Source organism: Ceratotherium simum, chromosome 29 (genome assembly GCF_057802395.1).
Source record: "Ceratotherium simum simum isolate JZ-2026a chromosome 29, ASM5780239v1, whole genome shotgun sequence".
NCBI classification, from domain to species: domain Eukaryota; kingdom Metazoa; phylum Chordata; class Mammalia; order Perissodactyla; family Rhinocerotidae; genus Ceratotherium; species Ceratotherium simum.
Window position 1 is genome coordinate 2,792,912 of NC_141928.1, and position 19,461 is coordinate 2,812,372.

Genomic DNA, 19,461 nt, shown 5'->3' on the forward strand with positions numbered 1-19,461 from the left:
CAGAAGCCAGCCTGACTCGTCAAACCCCTTAATAGGGCTTTAGAATGTGCAGGAGCCTTCTGACCCAAGATGAAAGACACATCCTCCAGGCCTCCATTGAGCCTTCTCAGCCATTGGGAAGGAAAGAATTGTCCAGATCACTCACCAAGCTCTTTTCTGCCTGGGCAATAATTAATCTCCCTTCCTGGTTGGGGATTGAAAGATGGGGTTGGGAGGAAGGAGCCGGCCTTCCTGGTGTCCACCTAAGATGGACCCCACCTTCCTAGGGCTTCTCTCTGTGCTCTGTACCCACTTGTAGAAGGGACTCAATGACAGCCAGAGTGTTGGGTGCGAGACCCACCGGCTGAAGGGGCCCCTCGGATTTGTTTTCCTGATGAATACTCGGATCTGTGGCAGCACCTAGGTCGCAGGCGGCGAATTCCAACAGTTGGGGCAGGACGCCATCTCCCAGTGCCAGCAGGTACTGCAGGCTCTGCCCCAGCAGCCCTGATCCACGAGCACAAGGCACCCCTGCGGGGCCGGGAGCCCTCATCCAGGCTCCGCCTCCTCTCTCTTTCAACGAGGATTTGACACAGATTCAGGGCCACAAGTGGAGCCATCGAAATCACTCACACCCGCTTCCCACGGCAGGAGGACAACGACCACTTATTTTGTTGGGACAACTTCAAATCCAGCCCAATCCAGTCCACAAAACTCGCACGCCGGCCGTCTCAGAAGCTGCAGGCATTTGTCACCTACTCAGCACAGGATGTGGGGTACCCTGTGCTGCAGACCCCACATCAAAACCAAGGCACGGACACGGTGTGCCGTAAACCCCAGGACAGAAGCAACACCGAGATGAGAGTAGCAGATTCCTGGGCCCTTGCAGGGCACCCTGCGTGAACTTCCCTACAACCAACCCAGTAGACGCCATTGCGGGAGAGGCATCTCAGAATGGTCACTCCCTGTGCGGACTCTGGAGCCGCAGCTTGGGGGTGAGCCCTGGCTGTGCCACTTACTGGCACTGAGACCCTGACCGAGGGGATTAGCCTATCTGTGCCTCAGTTTCCCCATCTGTAAAATGGGTTTAATAACAGTAACCTTCCTCTCTGGGGTGTTGTGAGGATTAAGTGAGTTAATGCAGGAGCTGGCTTGGTGCCCAATAAGAGAGCCAGTCCTTGTCATCCCCGCTTTGCAGAACACCAAACAAGCTCAGAGAGAACCCTCAGGTGAGCGACTGGTGAGAACACGAGGGGCAGGGCTGGGCTCCGATGCCCCCAGAGACCTCTGCTGCCTCTCCTAAGAGCTGCTTTTGGTTAAGACCATCCACAAGAGATGCTGTGATACAGATGGACAATGTGATACAGATGGACAATGTGATACAGATGGACAATGTGGAGGAGGTATGGTTGGACACGGAAACCACTCCCTGCAGCCAGAGCCCAGTTCTAGGAAGGTGACACTCCAGGTGGGCAGACACAAAGAATAAAAAAAGAAAAAACAACTCTCCTGTTTTGAGGAACTTCTGATTTGATTTCACGTCAGTAATGTCCCGCAAGGATTTGCAACGGGGACTCTAAATTTGACGAGTGCCAGCTTGGCTGGGTTCTCGACAGAGGGAATGAAATCCAGGTAGTTTGCCACGATGAAGCCAAGTGCTGCCGCAAAGAACCGCTGGAGGCGAGGCGCCCCAGGATTGATGACCTGCCTTCCCTTCCACCGGCCAGGGACTCTCTCCGACCCTCCAGGGGACGGGCAGTCAGTGCCGGCCTGGAGATTTGAAACCCCCTTCCCCTGTTTCTCCTGAGCCTGCAGGCGCACTGGGGAGCTAGAGGGGGATCCTGGCATCCCCAAGGGCATGGCTGAGAAGCAGCCTTTTAAAAATACAGCTTTGGGTTACTCACACTAGGCTTGCCGAATGTGGACTGCGCCCTGGAGTTCCTCTGGCTCCCTGGGAGCTCAGCTGACCCCGGGAGGTCAAAGCATCGAGAGTGATGGGAGGAAAAGCTGACTCACACCCACCCCGCTGCCTTCAAATCCTAGTCCTCATCTCTTCATTTCTTCTGTGTTTATAGAGAACTGAATAGACTCGCTGTCCTTGCTGCTCCCTCCCAGATGGAGCGTGTGGACAGGACAGGGCTGTGCAGTGGATACGGCCCTGCTCCCCATCCACCTGGGAGCCTGCGCCCGAGCTGCTCTCACCTGCACCCCTGCTGCTCTAGCCTGCACCTGTGCTGCTGTACCCTGCACCCTTGCTGCTGTACCCTGCACCTGTGATGCTGTAACCTGTGGGACCCCTGCTGCTCTAGCCTGCACCTGTGCTACTATAACCTGTACCTGTGCTGCTCTGACCTGCACCCTTGCTGCTGTAACCTGTGGGAACCCTGCTGCTGTAATCTACACCCATGTTGTCACTCCAGCCTGCGCCCCTGCTGCTCTAACCAGCTGGGAGGTTCAGGGTAAGTCACTTCCAACTCCTCTAATCCCAAACCAAAGCCCTCTGCAGGTCTGGAGTCTACAGTTCAGTAGGAGAGACCACTGCTTTTAATGCTTCTGAAGGGCCATCTGAGAAGCCTCGTGCAAGTGAGGACAGACACTGGGCCGGTTTGACACGTCATGATTTGATTTAGAAGGCTACGTGATATTTCCAAAAGCAGTCTACGGACTGGTGAAGAATGAAGGCATTTGGATTAAAGGATCCCCGGTGGCGGCCAACACCAAGTGCTCCTAAGGAGGAATTTAAATCCCAGTTTCCACACGGCTCCCCCTGAAGCAAGTCTCACTTATGTTCGCAACTCTGAATAACCCTCATAAGACGATGGAGCAGGGCTGCACCCCAGACACCCTCAGACTAAGAGCCTGATGTCACTCACTGCTCACAGACGCCCTGGGTGGTGCTCACGCGGGCTCCACTCCACAGAGGAGTTGTTTCAGGCTTAGGAAGATGACAGGACCTGTCCAAGGTCCTATGGGGGGCCAGCTGTTCCCAGGCCAAGTCCAAAACTGTGGTCCACATCTACCTTCCAGACGTCATGGTGTCTCAGTCTGTTCAGGCTGCTCTAACAAAACAGCACCTACCAGTGGCTTATAAACAACAGATATTTATTGCTCACAGTTCTGGAGGCTGGAAGACCGAGATGAAGGCGCCGGCGTGATTGCGTTCTGGTGAGGGCCCGCTTCCTGGCTCATCGCTGGCGCCTTCTCATGGTGTCCTCACCCGGAGGGAGGGCCAGGGAGCTCTCTGGAGCCTCATTATAAGGCACTAATCCCATTCACGAGGGCGGGGCAGCTCCCAAGGGCCCCCCTCCCAATGCCATTGTCTTTGAGGGTTAGGGTTTCATCACACGAAGGGCAGGGGCACGAACATTCAGACCACAGCACACGGCCCCTGTGAACTCTCACAGGCCCGGGAGGAGCGTGATCGCGTGGCCACAGACGCCCCGCCACCTGCACGATTCCACAGTGCACAGGGGCCCCCCAGAGACATTTCTGCCCGCGCGTTCCTAGGCCCTCGTCAGAGCCTGTGGAAGGCCATGAGACCGGCCCTCCCTGCGCGGTTCCTGGCTCAGGCCTGCAATGCCGGGGCACCTGTTGTGACGTGTCAAACTGGCCTGGTGTCTGTCCTCGCGCCAGCCCCCTCCTGCACAAGTCCACCTGCGCACGTGAGACAAGAAGGCTGACCTCCACGGCCCCAGGGTTCACGGCTCTCAACATGACGTGAAAGCATCCTCCTGCCTAAAACCCCGTGCTTCTCGTGAGGGACAGGCACGCATGGGGGGTGAAGCGTCACCTAATGCAGGCCCACAATGACCGTGTGCCAGCGAGGAGGGCACATCTGCGTGTGTCCAGTCCACAGACAGAAAACCGAGGTCCACAGAGTGAGGACCTGCTGGGGTCTGGGCCAGTCCCCCAGGCTCCTTGGCAAAGAGAGACCCCAAAGGACACAGTTTGGATGCCCTTTTGCTGTTTAAAAATATGCATATTTTCCTTAAGCTATTGGCACATAGCTGGGGGGGCCAGGGAGAGGGAGGGGGAGAGAAAGAAGGAGGGAACAGAGATGGGAGAGAAAGAGGGGGGAGGAGCGAGGAGGGGGCCCCACGTGGAGCCACTCTGCTCCCTCCACCCCACAGGCACCCTTTCCAGTCACCCTCCCTGCTGGGGGAGGAATGTTCTTGGAGCAGGGAGAGGACCTGGTCTCCAGCCGGGCATCTGGGAGGAGCCCACGGATCCCCCGAACCCTCTCTCCCAGCAGCCATGGAAGACCGCCACGGGCAGTCCGATCCAAATGTCCCCTTCATTGTGCCCCCTCTGCGGCCTCTAGGGGTACACTTGGGCAGACGGCGGTAGACGGCGGTGGACGGCAGTGGACGGCATTATCACTCCCGCGCCCTTCCTGTAAGAGGATTTTCCTCCTGGCCTATCCCCTTGCGCCTTGCAGTGCCTCCCTTGGGCAGAGGGTCCCCTGCCACTACCGATGTCGGGCTTGGCTGTGTGGCCTGACATTCTGGCCAGGGAAAGGAGGGGACAGCTCTCTCCCCTGAGCAGAAGCCGTCAGAGCCGTGCGCGTCCCTGCAGCGCTCCTGTTCCCTACCTCCTCCATGAGGAAGGCGTGTACCGAGAGGACCTGGGAAGACACAAGGGCCAGAGCTTCGCCAACCACCACGGCAGCCTGTACCGAAAAATGCACCGCGGTCCTTGGGAGACACCACAATTTGGGGTTTGTTAGCAGAGTGAGCAAGAGCTGGCTAATCCAGGGCACGGACCTTCTTTTACCTTCTGCTCAGGTTCTAGCTCCTTCTCTGGTGTCGAGACTTATGGTCTCTATTCAATCCCCCAGGGACGGGGAGCCTCTTCCCCGAGGGAGAGCACTCTGCTGACTGCAGCTATCACGGGGGGGACTACTTTTTCCACTGAGCCCTGCCGCGCCCATTTCCGGCCCTCAGTGCTGGGTCTTTGTCCATCCAGAGAGCTGACTGTCTGTGGCTCACCCTGGCCTTCCTGCCACAGCCTCTGCTCCCACTCCGGAAAGTTCCACGCTGCTGTCATAAATGTTGCCTCAGACGGGCTCATGTCCAGACCGTGGGAGGCCACAGGTCAACAGCTGTTCAACAGAAATGGGGTCAAGTTTTGGGAGTGGCACTTTGAAGAACACGGACGAGATAATTCAGCGGGCACATGGCCCTCTGAACTCATGGTGTCGGTGGCCCCACCAACATTACCAATTCCTACCTTCCAGGAAAGGGAACTCTCCATAGCTCACTGAGAAGGACAGTCCAGTTTCTATTGAATAAGTAACTGATCTTGACATGAATTAAATGATGTTAACATGAATTAGAAGGTGACATGTTATTAAAACATCTAAACATCAACTCCGGGGTCCAGCTGGTACGCAGAAAACACCCCAGAATGCAACATTTGCTCAGAGCAGAGGACTTTGGTGCTGCCAGATTCTAGAGAGTGAGCTCCTTCCAGCCGGGGCACACGGCGTCCACAGGTGGCCACTCCCCTGGAACACACGCTCCACCCTCAGCACCATCGCCACCTTCACAAACTGATTAGGACCCTCTCTCTGCCTGCTGAGCCCGGACTTGGCCTCAGAAACCTTCTCAGCTGCCTCCGCCAACAGTTCGTGTTGTCTCTGGAGAAACTGCCCTCTTTATACCCCTCGTGCTGCTTATGGAGTAACTAAATCAATGCCTCTTCCCAGCTGCCACTCACAACGGGTTCTGCCTGTGCGTCCACAGGACAAGATTTGGGGGCTGGGCTGCCTGGGGAGTGGGAGCATGTGGGAGCCCTGGGCGGGGCAGGGGCACAGGGACTCACATGTCTGAGAGCAGAATGCTGTCAGATTTACAACCAGCACCCCAGGTGTTAGTAAAGTTATTGATCATATTTATAAATACCTGTCTGTTTTCTTTGACCTTCAGATACCCAAAGCATCACTTGAAGTAAGTGGGAGTAACTCTCTTTCCAGAACCACCCACAAGAGCCATTTTGCACACTAGGGAAATGTCTGGGGGCAAAGTTTAACCTCCTGGGGGGCGTCCTGTATACCCATGAAAACCACAGGATGGAGCTGAATTGCGGTAGATGAGCATCTCCACGGTGAGTGTTATTACCCCGTGTGTCTGACTGTGGACAAAGGCGGGCATTCAGCATGCTCCCATGCCTCACCTGCACTCTTCAATCTAGAGTCTTCTGAGTCACCGACTCGCTCACTAACCATCAGATTTTAAATGTCATCGAACCGTGCACAGGGAATATCCAGGCCAAGTCCCTAGTGCCGAGATGGGAACAAGCAGATTGGTGAGCCCACGCCTTTTAAACACTGCTGGAGAGCAGAGGAGCCACCATCGCCAACTGTCACCTGGCAGTTGTCATGAGATTTAAGCTGGGCACAGAAGAAGGGGGGATGGTGTTAACAAGGAAGACTTCCCCAGACGTGGAGGCCCCTGCCAGGCCCGGTTACCGAAGTGCGGCCGTACATCCTCTCCCTGGCGGCTGCCTCACTCCCCGAGATTGTGCCAATTATGCCAAATGCAGCAAACGGTGTGAGTAGAACGGCAGGTGTTTCAGGCAGTTTTGAGATTTAGCGGCTGCATCAGATAACTGCGTCTGTGTCCTAAATCTTACTTCTTGGATCTGAGTCGTCAAGCTGGGACATTCGAGCTGGTGCCAAGCTCCTCGCGTGAGCCCTGATTTTATTCCTGGGAGAACCAAGGGGAGGAACCTGAGTGCCCTCTCTCAGCCGCCCCTCCAACTCCCCAGGGTGAAGGGACTTGTCCGAGGTCGCCCATCGTTAGTGGTAGGGAGGAAGCCACAACCTCTGACCCCCCAAACGCTCCTCCCGGTGCGCTGGTCTTCCTTCTAAAAGCCAGGTGTCAAGGTGAGCAGTCCACTGGGCTCTCGAACATGCCTACAAAGGTGGCGTGAGCTGGCGCCTCCTTTTTACTGGTTCTCAGTGATAATGAGCTGTTTTGTCTCCTTTTTATCTTTCTCTCCGTCTTAACAAGAACATGAACTCAGGTGTCTCAGGTGACAGACAGACCTGGGACTGCGACTCGCTTGCTGTTTGGGGTCTGTCACTTACGTGCAGGGCCACAGGCAGGTTCCCCAGCCTCGGCCCCCTCATTTCGAGCACGGGGACAGTAACACAGGGTTGCCAGGACGGCTGCGACCTGATCCAGATTAAGCTCCTGGCAGGGAGTGTGACATACAGTGACACTCAGAGAATATTAACCCTCATTACGGGCTTTACCCCGAGTGCTTTAAGCTCCTGGCAAGTTTCTTCTGTGTGTCATAATCTGAAAAAATGAAGAGAGATGCATTTTTCACTCTCCACGTCCTCCTCTCCTTACCTAGGCCATGGGAACAACCTTACGACTGGCGGTTTCAGGGTGTGAAGAGCGTCCACAGAGCATCTTCCAGAGCTGAAAACTGGCTCCTCTCCCCATCCGCCTGGCTCACAGGCGCCATGCATCTAATTCAGTTTAGCTAGTAATTAGTTTTGTATTACTTTACACGGTGGTGTTAATACTGATTACAGGGCCTGATAACTTGAGTGATAAATACAACCCAAGGCGGAAAATTACCTTACTTTTTATTGGGGAAGGCTGAAGTTAGTGGAATGAGAAGCAAATTGCTTTCGGAGATGAAGCAGCTGCCTCATGTTGAGGATTTAGAGCTTAACGCCCCCCTGGTGTCACGGTGCCTTCTCGCCCAGTGGAAGCCCCCCTCTCATGGCTGTTCGTGGGTCCGGAGGCCAGCCCCCGTGGCAGTAGCCAACTGCAGTGCAAAGACGGAATAAATTCCTTGCATTGTGAACTAACTAATTTAGGGAGAGACCCCAGTGCTCCCCGAACTCCCTGATAGCCACTAGCACTCCAGTGTCCAGGGCAGATGTGGGGGCTGAGGGGCTGGGGCAGGTGGACAGATGTCGGCGGGGTCAAACGGCCCAAGTTGAGCCTCGAGCAGGTGACAAAATTCAGCTGTTTTATTCTCGTTAAATTTGTCCAGGGAAGTGGGTTGGGGCCTTCCACTGTCGAAGCAGCTGAGTCTGAGGATGAGAGAACAGCTTTGAGGTGAGGGGCCTCAGTGGGATTCTGAGGGGGCTGACTCTACGCCAGCTCCTTGGTGACCCCTGCCCTGTCCATACACAGCACCCACACACCTCCCCCGAGCCGAGTCCAGGGTTTGGCCACATCTCTACTCAGGTGCCTAGACCGGCAAACAGCCTATCAGCCTCGGGGACGGAGCATACAGCAGTCACTCCATAAAGCCTGAAGGCACATGACAACCACAGTAACAGTTGGCACTCCTGGACGGTCTGGGCTTCCTTACAGCTGGAACCCCACCAGGATGTCGAGGGGGCGTTACGTTGTTAAGAAAGGCCATGCCCAGCCTGGGGTTAGCACAGCTAATGAGAAGGGATCTACTTCACTCTTAAAGCGGATTCCTCAACACACCTTTATTGAGCTCGGCACACAAGAGCCCAGGTGTCTGGCCCTTCTTCATGTGCAGCCTCTGTGTGCATCCTCCCTTCTGCCCACCTGTTCTCTCTCCATCTTCCTGCCCCTGGCTCAGTGCTGGACCCAGGGGCAACCTTGGGACCCAGCTTGCGCATCACCCCTCCTCCAACGCTTTCTCCAGCTTCCGCAGCACAACTCAATCCTCCCTCCACTCCGGTCCCAGAGCACTTGGCTCAGACAGCTCTCGTGCCTCTTAAACTAATAATTACGGCAGAGCCTCGGGTCTTCTCACAAAGCATGTCAGCTCAGATGCCAGAAGGCAAAGCTTGGACTCGCTCAGCATCATAAGCCCAGGTCTGACCGAGTTAAACCCGACCAGCTGGCACCCGAGAACGGCACGTGAACGGAAAGGATGAGTGAGCGACTGAACGAGCAGGATTGGGGTTTGTAGTAGGGAGACACCTTCTAGAATCATCTAGTTTTGTCCTCCTTGTTTTAAAAAGGTGGAAGTTCAGGTTGAGAGGATAAGAGCCTCTCTCAAGCTCACGAGACGGTGCCTGGTGGGAGTCGAAGAGTCAGGGCAGCAGAGTGCAAGGTCATGGTACCGACTTCCCAGCCCTTTCAGGCCATCACATCCAGGGGACACACTTCCATCTGAATGGGCAGCTGGGGTGGGCCAGGAGCTCAGGCAGCCCCAGTGCTGCCCCATCTCCCCCAGGACAGAGAGAGCAACTCCTCTGCACCCCGGCTGGGGAGCTCCCCACGACGCCTCTCAAGGAGCGTGAAACGCCAGCCCTTCACTAAAAATCAAAGAAGAGGACCAAGGAAAACGTCTTTCTATCTGAGGACAAAGTTCAGCAAGCCCACAAGCCTGGTGCGCAGTAGGCCATCCATCAAGAGCTGGCACTTGATTGAGTGGCTCATCGTAAGTGAGCTGTCAGGAGAACAGATGGCCCGGCCATGTGCTCCACTCCCCTGCCCGTCTGCCTGAATCCTTCAAGCAACATCCACGAGTGCAGGTGAAATCCATACGTTTCTGACTTGTCCCCATTACCACGCCTGCTGATCCACAAACGCAGCAGCCCTGGAACATTGTGTCCCTTGGAAGGGCCCCTAAAAGTGAGGTGTGGCAGTGGGGGGCAGTGCAATTTACCTAAAGTGGGAGGAGAAAAAGGTGGCAGGGGACAGACACCACACAGCTCAATCACCAGTGCTCTGTCCTCCTTTTCCTAAAGCCCAGAGGGATCGTAGTCCTTTACAAAGGTAAGTAATAAGATTCTTGGGTATGGATGTCCCCAGACAGCTCTCAGATTCAGAGCAGCCCAGCTCTGCACCCACACCCACTCCCACCCCAGACCCCGCCCTAGAGGGCACTGCTCCAGGTGAGAGGCACCTGGCCCAACCCCAAGGGGCCTACCCGGGTAGGACCAGGGTAGCCGGGGTCTCTGGAGCTGGTCGGAGCCCACCACTCTCTGAGCCCTTCTTAGACTTGAAATGGTGACAGTGATTTTAGCGGGCTGAGTCTCTGCCCTAAAATCCCACTACAGTTAGGGATAATAGGCCTCCTACGGAAGATTCTGAAAACACAACCTCAGAGGCAGGCCTAGGGCAGGCAGGGCCATGCGCGAGGGGGGAAGTGCCTCTTGGCTGCGTTGAGGGACACATTCCCCTGAGAGATCCCTCCACTCAGCTTCAGAAAGATGAACCTCAGGAAGAAAACAACACCTTTTGCCTTCCCTGCCCCGGGGGAGCTGTCCAGGGTCCTGAAGGGGATGGTCAGCATGCAGGGTGAGGACGCAGGTGTGTGTGCAGGGGCTGGCTGAGATTCCGATGGCTGGCACCTTTAGTGTGGACAGCCAAACACTTTCACCACCAAGACGAAGCTTGCAATTGAAGTTGAACCAAAAGTTTCTTCCAAGAACAGGGGGTCTTGAAAAAGGTGTGTGGAGGAGAGCCTACGGAGGAAAAGCGTCTTGTGGACTGGGAATGAAGTTCAGGGTGCCCGGAAGTCAGAACCATTAAGGCTTGGAGCGCCCTCAGGGCAGCCACTTCCAGCCCACCCGGGACCAGCCATCTCTTTCCCGAAATGCCTAAGTAAGGCACAAGCTGCTAATCAGAACCTGCCTGGCTCCTTTCTGCCCGTGTGTGCTCAGGGCTGTGGGTGTGAGCATGCGTGAGTGTGCACGTGCATGTGTGCAACTGTCCATCCACAGCGCACAAACCCACCACTCAGCCAGGCCTCCCCACCACCAGGAAAACTTCTCTCCTGGAGACCTTGTAGAGCCTCTCCAGGGGAAGTGGCTGATTGTCAGATGACACCGGGCAGGGGTCACTGAGGGCAGGTGGGACAACAAAACCCTCCAGAGGCTGGGGTTGGGGCTGCACTTCTCGGGCAGAGTCAGGGAGCTGGCAAGGGCTTGGAGGCAAAACAAGGGAAGCTTGTTCCAGAGCCTTCTCTCCTGTGATCCACCTCTCTCTCTCTTCTCTCTTTTGTTTCCTCCTTTATTCTGAGAGGGAGGGCGGTGGGGAGGGAGGGAAGGAGGGTTGGGGCAGCTGGGGCTTGGGGCCAAGTGCTGGCAGCCCATCCACTTCCTGGACCTGCAGCTCCAAAGGGCCGGCGTCTCTCAGCTCAGAGCGTGGCACAGTGGCACCATCCAAAGGGCATTTTAATGTCACTCCCGTGCAGCCTGGCTCCTGAAGCTGGCAGACTCTTCCCAGCACCCTGGTGCCAAAGCAACACCCCCAGCCGGGCGCTCCCAGACAGCCCTTCTCCTTCCCCCAGACCTGCCAGCTCCGAAATACATTCTTAAAATGGAGAATACCAGCCTGAGACAGGATCTCTATTGACACATTTTTCAGGGGATGGCAAGCCTGCTTAAAATGCCCAGCGGTCCCCGCACACGCGTACGGTCGCTTGCCACTCACACTTAACGCCGCGCCTGTGGCCGCAACCCCCAAGCCTGCCACACTGAGCCCACAATGCACCCCAGCCCCACACATGCCTGCCGCCTGCCCTTCCCTGTCTGGTCTCAGCGGCACAATTCCCAGTGGCTGCTTGGGAAGCCCCAAGGGCAGCGTTATAACCAAAGGGGTGCATGCAGGATGCTCCAGAAGAGGGGAGCAGGGTGCAGGGTGGGGGGTGGGGTGGGAATTAGGTCAGATCTACCTCTGAAAACGCCAGGGGCTTGGACATCCTGCTCTGTCTTCCCCCCAGATGACAACAGCAGCCAAATGACCCCCTCATGCTGCCCTTTGAACTTCTCAGCAGGAGTTGGAGGCCGGGGAGTCCTGGGGGGCGGGGGGCAGCTGTGCAGCCCCGCTGAGTCAGGGCTGGGGGGTCCTGGGGAGCCGGCACCAGTCTCGGGTCAGTCTGCACCCCTCCCTCCAACCCAGGTGCGGCCCGGCACTCTGGCCCCCTCCCAAACCCCGGGGCTCGGGCGCCCAGGCAGGGGGCGCGGGGCTGCGCGGAGCCGCTGCCCGACTTTGCCGGGCTCCCAGGGGGCCGGGCGGGCACCTCGCACGCAGGGAGGAAAATGGCGTTGGATGCACGTACTTGAGTGAGTTCAGTGCCCATCAGGATGAGGAAGAGGAGGCTGAGGAGCTTCCGGGCCGGTTGCATGTCTCGCTGCCACCTCCAACGTCCTAGCATGCAGGGAGCCTTGGGTCTCGCCGGCCGGCGGCTGCGTGGACGCGGACGCGCTCGCGCTCCCGGCTCTGCTGGCTCCGCGGCGCCTGGCCGTGTCCCCGCACCTTCAGCACCCGGAGCAGGCGGCGCGCGGGGTCTGCTGCGCGGAGCCTCCGCTCTGCATAGTGATCGCGTCCCGCGGTTCCGCGCGGTCCGGGCAGGGCTGGGCCGGGCGGGGCCGGCGTGCTGCCCCTCCTCCGCCCCTCCTCCTGACGGCTCCCGCGCCCCGCGGAGCGCAGATGCGCGGCTCGAGGCGGTGGGTGCCAAAAGTTTGCTGGGAAGAGGCGGGGGCGGGGTGGCGCAGAGGGACCCGCGCGCCACGCTCACGCGCGGGAGGGGGAGGGCGGCGGCGGCGGCCGGCGGGGAAGCAGGCTGGGACAGGATGTGACATCAAAAAGGCGGGGGAAATTTAACTCGGAGAGAAAACTCCATTCTCACTGGCCTCAGCTGCAGCGGGGCTCCAGACCCCTGGGATCTGGGATCAGGATGCAGCCGCGGCCAGAGCTGGGGACAGGGGCCCCTGGACTCAAGGAGTGGACAGCGGAGTGGGGGGGGGGGATGGCCCCTGGGGGAGGGTCCCGGGTGCCGGCCTAGGATCAAAAGCCTTGGCCTCTCCAGGAGGTACAGAAGATAAAAGCTGAACATGTCCTTAGAGGTCACCCTTGGATAGGATAAACTGAGGCTCAGACCAGGAAGGATGTTTCTGGAGTGGGGTTGTGAGGATGCGTGCAGAGCTAGAACGTGGGCCCTCTGGCAGGCTGACTGGCCTTCTTCCTGTCCTCCTGCGGTGGTCAGCGTGGGCATGAAGAGGGAACAGGGATCGCGGTGTGCTGGGGCTCCTGTCCCCATGCAGAGCATGTGGGCTGCTGGTTTGAATGCACACGCGTTCCGGTGGGTATGCACAGGCCTGTAAGGCTCCCTGTGGGTCTGCATTGTGTGCATGTGTATTCGCATGGCTACAGAGGACACAGCTTTGCCTACCCAAGATGCCTTCCCTGACCCCAGAACCTAAGAGAGGAGCTCATAAGCCAGCACTGGGCGCTTCCAGAACCCGCTGAGCCCGGGGTGTCCTTGTACCCCCAGGCCTGGAGATCTCCTCCAGCTGGTGTGGAGATGCCCCTCTCTCTCCCTCTCCGTGTCACCCTCACTCTCCTTTCACATGTGCCCAAGCCGGAGAGCTGAGTCTCAGACCACAGGGAGCTTGTCTGGGAACCACACTTTCCATGTGAATTCCCCATTTAGGGGGAGAAGGCCCCAAGCGCCTCTGTTTTCTGAGAAGCTAAGGTGGCGATAGGTATTTAGAAGCATCTCTCTTAGTGTTTAGTCTTTGGAAAATAAACTCTATAAAGAAAATATCTGATGGAAAGAGGCTCTAAACCCAATAACCACAAGATGCAGGGCTGCAAAGGGTGATGTGGTCTAACCTTCTTATTTCACAGATGGAGAAACTGGAGCCCTGGGGGAGGGGCGTAACTCACCTGGAGTCACTCGGGGAGTTCCAGAGCAAAGGCGAGGTGCCAACTCCTGCCCTGTCACTGTGCCGCCCAGCACTTGAGGAGGTGCCCTCTGGGCGTTGGGTGAAGGAGCTGGGCGTGAGTACTCGAGAAGAGAAGATGGAGGGTAGAGCTGGCATGGCCTTCACTCTCTGAGGGGCTCCGCCGTGGAGGAAGCACGCCTCTGAGCACCAGAGGGCAGAGCTACAACCAGGGGACACGTTACAGGGAAGCAAAGAGGGGCTGGGCTCTTTGGTGAGGAGTGGGCTTCCCTACCCTGGAGGCATTTAAGCAGAGAGAGGTCCTGGTGGTGTGCCCTCAGGCGGGGAGGACCCCGAGATTCTGAGATGAGATGGTGCTGGAGAAATGAAAGGTGGGGTTGTGGGAGTTGTTTCTCTCTCTTGTCTCTTCCTCTGCTCTTACCGACCAGAGCGTCCTCACTTTGAATACAAGAAAGTTGTTTGTGAGCCCCTTAGCCCCTTGGCCTCCCGGTGATCGCTGTAGAGACAGTAAAGGGTGGAGAGATCACTGCACTTGGAGCTGGAGGGGCGGCTGTCGTCCTGGCTCTTCCGGGTAGTGGCTTTCTGAGCCTCAGTTTCCACTCCTGTAGAATGGGAATGAATGATGCCAGCGCTGCATGTCTCACAGGCTGTTGAGAAGATCAGACACAAGAATGGGTGAACATACTTTATAAACTCAAAAGAACTAGGAGGAAGGTTCGGAGAGTCATTGAGCGCCTTCAGCATGTGGGCCCCCTGCTAAGTTTCTCCTCCAGCCTTCACATTGGTGCCCTGGGGCCACTGCTGCTGTCCCCTGTGTCCAGAAGAGAACAGAGGTACGTGACACGTCATGGGGCTGGGATGCGAACCCGGTCTTTGTGCTTTTGTTTCCAAGGACTGGGGAGGAAGACGGCATTGATTTCCTCAGGTGGACTGAGATCTAAGATCTAATTTTAGCAAGACTTGTTTTTATTTTAAAAGTCATACAACTATCTGACCCAGCAATTCCACTTCTGGGTCTAGGCCCAAAGGAATTGAAAGCAGGATCTCGAACAGATGTTTGTACACCCATGTTCATAGCAGCATTGTCCCCAACAACCAAAAAATGCAAACAACCCAAGTGTCCATTGACAGATGGACAGATAAATAAAATGTAGTACATGGAATGGAACATTATTCAGCCTTAAAAAAGAAGGGAATTCTGACACCTGCTACAATATGGATGAACCTTGAAGACATTGTGCTAAGTGAAATAAGCCATTCACAAAAGGACAAATATTGTATGATTGCGCTTATATGGGGGACATAGAATAGGCAAATTCATAGAGACTGAGAGTAGATTAGAAGTTACTAGAGACTGAGGGGAGAGAGGATGGGGAGTGATTATTTAACGGGTACAGAATTTCTGTTTGGAGGGAGAAAAAGTTTTGGAAATAGATAGTGGTGATGGTTGCACAATATGATGAATGTAATTAATGGCACTGAATTGTACATTTAAGATGGTTAAAATTTTACTATATATATTTATATTTAGTTTACTATAAATATACAATTTTTACCACAATTTAAGAAAATAATAATGTAATATACCAAAAACCATTGAATTCTACACTTTAAGTGGGTAAATTATGTGGTATGTGAATTGTATCTTAATAAAGCTGTTTATAAAAAATTATACAGACTCATTATTGTATTACTTTAAAAAAATAAAATACAAAGCAGAACGTATCAGCGACAATGAAAGCCCACCAGGGTGGTCGCTGGTGGTCACCATGCAGATGTGTTTCTGTGCGTGTGTGCAGAGGAAGGATAATGAAGAATGTAAGGCAGTGTCCTCTACTAACCAAATCCCGACCCCGTGACGGTGGGCATGTCACCCTCCATGCCCACACCTTCTCCGAGTGGAGGTGATGGGCACAGCCCGAGCTGGCAGCTGATGGAGCGAGCGACCCCAGCGTGGGAAACGCCTGGGACCGAGCCTAGCGGGCACGGCACAGCGGCCGGAAACAAAGAGGAAGATGGGCAGGCTCCTGTTGGGGGTGAAGAACATTCTGCTGTGAAGGGAAGAGAGCAGCCCTCATGTGGTTTGCAGCCTAGGATAATAGACTGTTCTTGAATTTAACAGAAGGAAGGGAAACCAAAGTGAAAAGGGAGAAATTACTGATAAATACTCGTTTATCTTCACTGCACGAGATATTGTCTCCTAGAAGAAGCTTCTAATGCAGAGAAAGAAAAGTCCACATCGACCATTAACTGTTGGGGCTCAGAGACGCTTCCATTCTGACCATATCGGCCACAGCCTGTTTACAAACACAGGAGATTTTTGCCTCTTTTTCCTCTGGTCTCCTCTTTCCCAACCCCAGATTTTTAATGTCTATATTATTTTTACATTGTCAGGGTTTATGATGTTTATATTCGCTCCTTCAGCCAGTATCCCTCATTAGCTGTTCCTAGTTCTGGATTTATGTGGATTTGGTGCCCAGTCCTGTGCCAGCTCCTCCTGAGTTCTTTGCTTTGATTCACCCCTTTTGGGTTGGCTAAAGTCTGGGTGCAAGGGCCACAGTCAGGGAAGCTGCCACACCTCTCTGCTGACCAGTTTAGGTTCTTGTCTTTCTTCTTACCTCACTGGCTTTCCCATCTGGGAAGTCGTGAAGAGCCACAGATTGGTGGCCTCAGGCTCCCGTCCCTCCATGCCAGGCCTGAGCCCCCAAGCCGTGCTGGGATGTGACCCAGTGGGTACGGAGCCATCAGGTGCCACTTTGTTCTTCATCTGGTACAGCAGGTTCTGGGGTACACCCCCCAGCCCCCGCTGTCCTCCTGATGGAACTCGGACCAGCGAGTGCCCCGCAAGGAGCCCAGTTCTTGCTGAGGCTCCTCTGGACGCCACCAAATCCATATGCTTTGAGCTCCTTTAAGACAAGCCTCCTTCCGCTGCCAGCCTCATTATAATGTGACAGCACGGTTGCCAAGGCAACGGCACTAACTCTCCCCTCTCCTCTCTGCAAATTTCCCAGCAAACGGGCCCGAACCTACGCAAGTTGTCCGGCCGCCCGTGCCCAGAGCAGCGGGCACCTGCTTCCCTCTCCTCTGCGTGCTGAGCCGAGTGTCCCACACAGCCTCCCTGGCCCGGACCTCCATCCTTCCTTCTCAGCCTCCCCGGTCCCCCACTGTCCTTGTTAAACTGACTCTGGGGAATGACGGGTATTGACTGAGAACCCTGCACGTGGCAGGCCGGGCCAGACAGAGGGGCCTCCTTGGGGCTGCGGGCACTGCCCGGGCGACCGTGACAGGCTCCTACCCAGGACTCAAGGCTGCCTCCCCCCGTCAGCTCTGGGGACTTGTGCCTGCCAGTCGCCGGCTTCTAACTTTTGGAAGTTATCAGGGAAGGAAGGGCAGCCAGTCCTGCACAGCTGCTGGCCTCCCTACTGGACGTGGTCACTGTCACTGTGGAGCTGGTGGAGACCACACTGCCTCAATCATTCCCAGCCCTCCTGTGTGCCTGGCCTGTGCTAACGGAGTACACGTCTTCTCTCAGGAACCCCCAGGGCCTCACGGGATGTGGTGCTCACTGCTTCCTTTGCAGGTGTTCACCCAGAAACCAGCAGCATGGAGGCCCCAACTCCATTGGCTCCAGTCACTGCAGCCACCCCTCCTCCTTGTCCAGCTGGGATTCCAGGAACCAGCCTTGGAGTCTCTCTCGGCCCCCAGCAAGCTGGCCTTCCCCACCGTCCCTGCTCCGGGACCGCCAGCAGGGCTGCAGGTGTCACCACCATGCAGACTGGTCCCACTTGAACTCATCACCTCCCACCCCAGGGTGCCTGGGGCTACCAGGAGTCCTGCCTCAGCCCCACTCCCAGCTCCGACTCTGCTAGCCGCTCCCACACATGCTGCCCTCCCCACACTTGGTCCCCAGCTATAGTGTGATTCTTACTGCACCAAGGAAACGGGGCTCTCCGAAGAGCCACCCTCAGGTCCCAGGCACTGCCTTGCTCTGTCGCACAGGGAATTGTCTCCGCCCCGGGTGGCACTGCCCCTCTCCCATGCATGTCCTCTCTGAGTGACCATTCCCATCAGCCACAGAACATTGCATTTCTCCCCTCTTGAAAAAGAAAACCTTTTATCTTTCATCCTCTATAGCCGTTGCCCCACCCCTCTGCTCCCCTGTACAGAAATAAGGTCTTCACTCACTGCGTCCACATCCTCTCCTCCTGGTCTCTCCCGAGCCCACCCCTCAGAACTGCTACATTCCAGCTCACCGGGTTGCCAAACCCAATGGTCAAAACGGCCCCTTCTCTTCCCCTGGACCTGGGCAGGCCCCTCCGTTCGTGGCCCTCATCAGGCTTTTTGCTGGTGCTCGCCATCTTGCCACCTTCTGAAGGTGGGGTGACGCTCTGTCCTCCGACATCTCTCTGCCAGGTGCTTCCTCTGGGCCCTGACGTTGACCCCCATCTCTATGCTGTCCCCACTTCCTCTTCCCTGAACTGCAGACTGGTAGTGAGCTTCCAGCCCGACAGCTCCCTGGCTGTTCAATCACCTCTCTTCCCTGACAGGCCCACACAGCTTCGCATACCCCACTCCAACTCCATCCCAGGAAACTGCAATCCCACTCTTCCCGTCACTCGGGCCAACAGGCCGGGAGCTATGCCTGGCTCCCTGGTTTCTTTCACCTCACATCCAGCCCATCAGCAAATCCTACCTGCCAACCATCCAATCATCCGGGATGCGCGCTTCTGCCCGCCTCTGCAGTTGGCACGCTGCTCGCTGGGGTCCCCACTGCAGCCCTCACCTGCAGCCAGCGTGGCCCTTCTCAGGCCTCACTGAGATCCTGACTCTGCAAAGGTCATTGCTTATCCTGTCCTACGATGTCCTCTGTCATGAGGCCCGTCCCCTTTCTAATCTCAGTCCTCTCCAGCTGTACCATCTTTCTTGCTTCCCTGGGACACACCAAGGACGCGCCTGCCTCAAGGCATTTGTACTTGCTGTTCCCTCCTGGGGAACCTTCTTGTCCTGACACCCGCATAGCCCCTATCCTGGCGTCATTCAGGTCGCAGCCTCGTTGTCACCTTTCAGGGAAGCTCCCCCTGACCTCCTGGTGCAAAGAGCATCTTCGCCCACCCCATCTTTCTCTAGCCCTTGACTCCGCCTTGTTTTTCTTCTTGGTTCTTTTTACCACTTGATGTAATACATATTTATTTGTTTATTTTTTCTCTCTCTCCCACTAGAGCTCACTGAAGGCAAAGCAAATAATGTCGATACCTTTATGGGACCGTATGAGTGTCCTGTGGCTGCTGTAACAAATGACCACAGACTGGGGGGCTTAAAACAATAGACACTTGTCCTCTCCCGGTTCTGGAGGCCAGAAGTCTGCAATCAAGGTGTTGGCAGGGCCGAGCTCCCCCAGAGGCTCTAGGGGAGGGTCTTTCCTGCCTCTTCCGGCTCCTGGTGGCTCCTGGCGGCCTTGGCTTGTGGCAGCATCCCTCCAATCTTCAAAGCCAGCATCTTCAAACTTTCTGCCCATCTTCACATCACCCTCTCCTCTGTATGTGTCAAATCTCCTCTGGCTCCCTCTTGTAATGACACTTGTGATGGCATTTAGGGCCACCCACATAATCCAGAATGATCTCTCCCCATCAAGATTCTTAACTTGATCACATTTGCAAAGACTCTCTTTCCATGGAAGGTCATGTTCACAGGGGCCAGGGAGTAGGATGTAGACATCATTTGGGGAGCCGTTTTTCAGCCTACGGCAGAGACAGAAAATTAACAAGGAAGCAAATAAAAGAACTTGGTAAATATTGATTATGGCGAGTGTGTGAAGCTAATAAATAGGATGCTGG

The 19,461-nt window shown here is 55.8% G+C and overlaps 1 protein-coding gene across 1 annotated transcript in view; it reads right to left on the minus strand.

Moving 5' to 3' along the window:
* OLFM1 (olfactomedin 1) overlaps nucleotides 1–12,372 on the minus strand; it is a 38,987-nt gene extending 26,615 nt beyond the window's left edge. The window contains exon 1 of the mRNA XM_004423636.3: nucleotides 12,001–12,372. Within this exon, the coding sequence (XP_004423693.1) occupies nucleotides 12,001–12,096 (96 nt within the window). The 5' untranslated portion in view covers nucleotides 12,097–12,372. The remainder of the gene's footprint in view (nucleotides 1–12,000) is intronic.
* Nucleotides 12,373–19,461: the final 7,089 nt, after the last annotated feature.